The sequence below is a fragment of the Gossypium hirsutum genome, chromosome A11, assembly GCF_007990345.1.
Source record: "Gossypium hirsutum isolate 1008001.06 chromosome A11, Gossypium_hirsutum_v2.1, whole genome shotgun sequence".
Taxonomy (NCBI): Eukaryota; Viridiplantae; Streptophyta; class Magnoliopsida; order Malvales; family Malvaceae; genus Gossypium; species Gossypium hirsutum.
The window spans coordinates 17,710,465-17,715,280 of NC_053434.1; the positions used below are offsets into that span (position 1 = coordinate 17,710,465).

Consider the following 4,816-nt stretch of genomic DNA (forward strand, 5'->3'; position numbering starts at 1 on the left):
CATAATATTAAATTATATTACATAACATTAAAAAAAAACAAAACATAACACCAAACTAACCTTTTGTTTTATTAAAATAACGTTTAAATTACATCACATTTTATTTTTGAAACAACAAATCTTCAATTAAACCCTAAAACCTTTCAATTAAACTTTAACCGAAACTAATTTGTAAGAATAAGCAAAGGTGCAAATAGTAGATGGTTAAATTCATGGTGAAGTATGATGCTTATTTAATTCTTAAAGGATAAGACTGTACCAGCTTTGGTTTAAGTTAAAATTGAAAGATTATAAGATTTAATCTAAAGGTTAGGACTTAAGAGGCTTGGGGTGTGTTTTCAATATTAGGGGAAGGAGAAATTAAGTTTTAGAGATCAGATCTGAATATTTAATAATGATTAAAGATGTTCATGTGTTAGGTTGAGATTAAGTTTAGATCGGGTTTAAGCATGATATTAGATTAACATACTTTATATTTATCTAAATTCGGCTTGAACTTAAAATATGAGCCTAAAACGATGATAAAACCTAATCATATTTGTAAATGATTAATTCAAGTGACTTTTAGACTTACCCATATTTTTGTTTAATTTATAAAAAATATTTATATTATTTTTAATTTAATATTTAATGATTTATATACTTTTATAAGCATGTTATATATTAATTTCTACATTATAGTATTATATATTATTATTACAAAGAAGGATCTTTTACATTATTTTGTATTTTTTGTATGATTAATATTTTAATTATCAAACACTTATATTTTATATTTTATTCATATAAATCATTTATGTCAAATTTGATATAAATTAGAAACTTCTATCATTCAATAAATATTAATATATATAGCATTTTAGATTGATATGGTAAAGATAATATATTAGATCGTTTCGAAAATTTACATATATAACAAATATAATTATATTGATAAATTTAATTATTAAAATATTAAAATATTAATGATATAAAGAAATATTAATTCACTTATTATATATAATATTTTATATTATAAATTTAAAAATGATTGAATATTTGAGCTAAATCCCAACTTATGTTTAGATGAACTTAATTTTTTCCCAAACTTATTTTCGGGTTCTTTTACTCGAACCGTCTAAAATTTCGAGTGGAATTCCAAGGTTCGGCGCAACCCTTTACTAACCGTGCGTGCGGGCCGGTATTAAACCGGTTCAGAGCTTATAATTATAAAGCCGAATGCAGGATCTGAGATGAGATCCGGACGGAGTGAAGAAGAGAGACATAGAAATGGCGGGTAGGGTTTTATTTTCAGCTTCAGTGGGTCTCCGAAAATCTCATAGCCTCATGATTCTTTTCTCTAATTCAATCATTTCCACCCCAAATGCGTCCCTTCCCAAAGCCAGGTACCTCTCTTTGTATTTGTTCTTTTATGTCTTTTAGTGGAGTTGAATCTGTTTTTGTTTTTCTTTGGCTATGGATTTATTCTTTAATAGTTTCTCAGCTGCCATCAGTTTCCCAATCCGGTAATAGGGTTCTTTTTTTTGTTCCAATGCCATTCTGTTTGAAAAGAAATGTGTTAATTCACTGAAGCAAACCCACTTCTGTTTTTCTGTTCATATAAAAAAAGAGCTTGGCCGTCTTTGGCAATTTGGGATGATTTTCAACATGAAATGGGTAATCTTTGGGGCTCGTATTTGATGGGTTGCTTTCATCTCCATTGGAGTTACAGTTCATGTTCACAAAACTTAATGCAACATTGAACTTTTGATTGTTGTAAATATATGATATCTTAGAAGGTTTAGTGGGAATTTGATGTCCCTTATATTATAATCTTTAACAAATTTAATTGGATTCAACTAAGAACCCTTTGGCTTTGGTTTCATTGTAAAGCCTTATTAGCTTTTACTCCTTTGCTTTCATAGAATGGAGAATGGCTTTATGATGTCCATTTTTCAAATGATCTTATTGCCTTTAATGTATGGATCCTGTTGTATTTTTGTTATATGCTTTTTCCCCCTAGTTTTCAGAAGCCCATTGTCTGTTTTCTGGGAAACATACTGATAAAACTTATCAGATAACCAGTTAGATGGAAGCCTTCCAGGCTTTAGCCCTGCTGAAGAATGTGTTTAATATATCATTTGCGCGTGTGTCCATTTGTGTATGTGCATCTGAAAATTTCACTAGAAAAGAAAGAAATCCTGAAAAAATTCGAATGTACTAACTATGCAGTAGTTTGGTTGATGTTATGTGCAAGGCTTTTGGTCCACAGCAAGCTTTTTCCCCAACCTATGACAGAAAGAGGTTTCTGCTTGAGAGGCATGTCTGGATTCATTCAGCTCCATCTCTGAATGCTTCTGAAAACGTTGTTGGGACAGTCAACCATTCCGAGGGAGTTTCTAGCATCAAGGATGCTTATAGTGGTAATCTTAAGGCAAAGAGGAAGAAATTAAAGGGTAAACGAGCTGTAGTAAGGTGGTTGAAATTTTTCAGGTGGAAGAAGAAGAAAGATTATGAAAGAATGACAGCTGAAGAAAAAATTCTTTACAAACTTAGAAAGGTATTCCCAGTTTTTCTTCTAAAATGCTTGCATATTAATTTGGTTGGTAATTTCAAGCCACTACTCTCTCTCTCTCGTGAGAGATCGAGCTTGAAGTTGGGTTTGCTTAGATAGTCTTATATCAGCTAGTACCTAAAGGTTCTTCTGTTTTAAACTTTTTTCACGTGCATTTTCTCCAATTGTTCTTCAGGCTCGGAAGAAAGAAGAAAGACTTGCTACAGCATTAAATAAGATTGAACCCACAGAATCATCGGAAACAACCCATGATCCAGAAATATTGACTCCAGAAGAGCACTTTTTCTTTTTGAAGATGGGCCTCAAGTGCAAAAATTATGTGCCAGTAGGTAGACGGGGAATTTACCAGGGTGTAATTTTGAACATGCACCTCCACTGGAAGAAACATCAGACTTTGAAGGTGGTGGTTAAAACATTCTCACCGGAGGAAGTCAAGGAGATTGCTGCTGAGCTAGCAAGATTGACAGGTGGGATTGTGCTCGACATTCATGAAGATAATACAATAATTATGTACAGAGGAAAGAATTATTCTCAGCCACCAACAGAGATTATGTCACCCCGGGTCACACTTTCTAGAAAGAAGGTTTTCTTCTCTCCTTATCTTTGCTTCGTTCTGTTTTTCACCCTAGTATTGAGAATCTAAAGAATCCTGGATCACTAGCATACAATTTACAAACAGTTCCTTAATATGAGACTCTTCTAATTTCTCCCGTAAAGAAAACATGTGATGGTTGTCACCCTAGTCACTTTGTACTAATTTCCATATCTTGGAAAAGTGTTCTCTTGTTTGAGATCATTTTCGTATCTCCGCTATATGGTTTAACCCCAGCATTGTGAATGTTCTCTTAATACAAGATCAAGCATGTTACTATTTAAGCTCCCATTTGGTTGATTGCCAGCAGAGAGGTTGTGATGTCTTTGATTTCCATATTTGATTGTTTAAATTTGCCTCTGTTCATTCCTGCTGTACAGGCTCTGGATAAATCCAAATATAGGGATGGCCTTAGAGCTGTTAGGAAGTACATCCCAAAGCTTGAGCAGGATCTCGAGTTGCTACGTGCTCAAGCTGCAAACAACTTCAATCCTGTGGAACATGTGCCAAACGCTGATGATCAGAATGTGGGTTCTGGGAAGAGTTCAAGCACGCCACTGGAGGGTTCAAATAAATTGAAAGAATTTTTGGATGAGAGCAAGGAACTTACAGAAAATGAATCCAAAACAGATTTGCTTTTGGCTTCTGAATCTGAGGACCTGTCAGATATTTTTGAGACTGAGTCTGACGCAGAGACAGAGGAGAGGGAAGAACAACCACTTTTTCTGGATGAATTTGAGAAATTTCCAGTAGAAAGTGATGGAGAACCCGAAGATTTTGAGGAGCACTTACGCCAAATAACAATGGGCTCTAAAGTCCCTGTGACATCTGAGGAAGATGTTAACTCTCCAAACTTTGATGAGGTAGATCGGATATTTTTACGTGCTGCTTCACTCCTAAAGAAAAAGAGGAGTTAGGAAGATTCGTGATTAGTGTAATTCTCAAAATAGATGTTGCATATGTACATTTACTCTTGCTTCCCCTGTTGAGGCTTGACTGCGTAGACAGCACTTAATGCATGGAAAAGTTGCAATGCGACATTTTTCGGTAGAAAGAGATGTGCATGTGCGACATTTTTCTAGCAGGCAGAACGTGTAAAAGCATGTCAAATTTCTCAACCTCAAGTTTCTCGTTGCTATTGTATACCCGTCTCTTCAAATTGCCATGTATTGATATTATCTAGGTTCAGAGAAAGCAACTTAATATTTTCCTTCATAATTGTACAAACACTTGGTTCTGATATAATTTCGTTCAGAAGGTTTATGAATTTACAATTTGCTTGAAAGAAAGAATCCATTATAGGAAGAAAACATTAAGGACCATTTACTTAGTCTCTTACTTGAGCATGCCTACAGTTCTATTCCTACTTGATTAGGTACGAAACCTGAAAGAGTGATGGCTCGCCAATCTCGATCCTTACTTTTCCATCATCTCATTTATACCGATGTAATATCATGAACCAGTAAAAGCTAATCTTATATGCACCTTGATTTGCAATTAGACGGCTGATCAAATTATTCTGTGATTATGCTCCTTTGCAAATCTGGTAACAGCCCCTTTAACCCCATCCCTTGGAGCCAGTGATAGGTGGGGGAGGAAGAACCTTGTGTTTTCTATACATTGAATCTTTACAAATTTGGTAACAAACCCTTTAATCCCATCCCTTGAAC

At 34.3% G+C, this 4,816-nt stretch overlaps 1 protein-coding gene across 3 annotated transcripts; it reads left to right on the top strand.

Annotated features, from left to right (window-relative positions):
- Window positions 1-1,101: 1,101 nt before the first annotated feature.
- LOC107922770 (uncharacterized CRM domain-containing protein At3g25440, chloroplastic) lies at window positions 1,102-4,417 on the top strand. 3 transcript variants are annotated; one of them, XM_016852931.2, is made up of 4 exons: window positions 1,102-1,385; window positions 2,215-2,539; window positions 2,730-3,137; window positions 3,527-4,417. In XM_016852931.2, the coding sequence occupies exons 1-4, from the start codon at window positions 1,270-1,272 to the stop codon at window positions 4,061-4,063; spliced, it is 1,386 nt and encodes a 461-aa protein (XP_016708420.1). In that variant the 5' UTR covers window positions 1,102-1,269; the 3' UTR covers window positions 4,064-4,417. The 3 variants fall into 3 exon arrangements, with proteins under 3 accessions (XP_016708420.1, XP_016708419.1, XP_040937185.1); XM_016852930.2 differs by having other exon boundaries at window positions 1,108-1,385; window positions 2,212-2,539; XM_041081251.1 differs by having other exon boundaries at window positions 1,111-1,385; window positions 2,237-2,539.
- The last annotated feature ends 399 nt before the right edge of the window (window positions 4,418-4,816 follow it).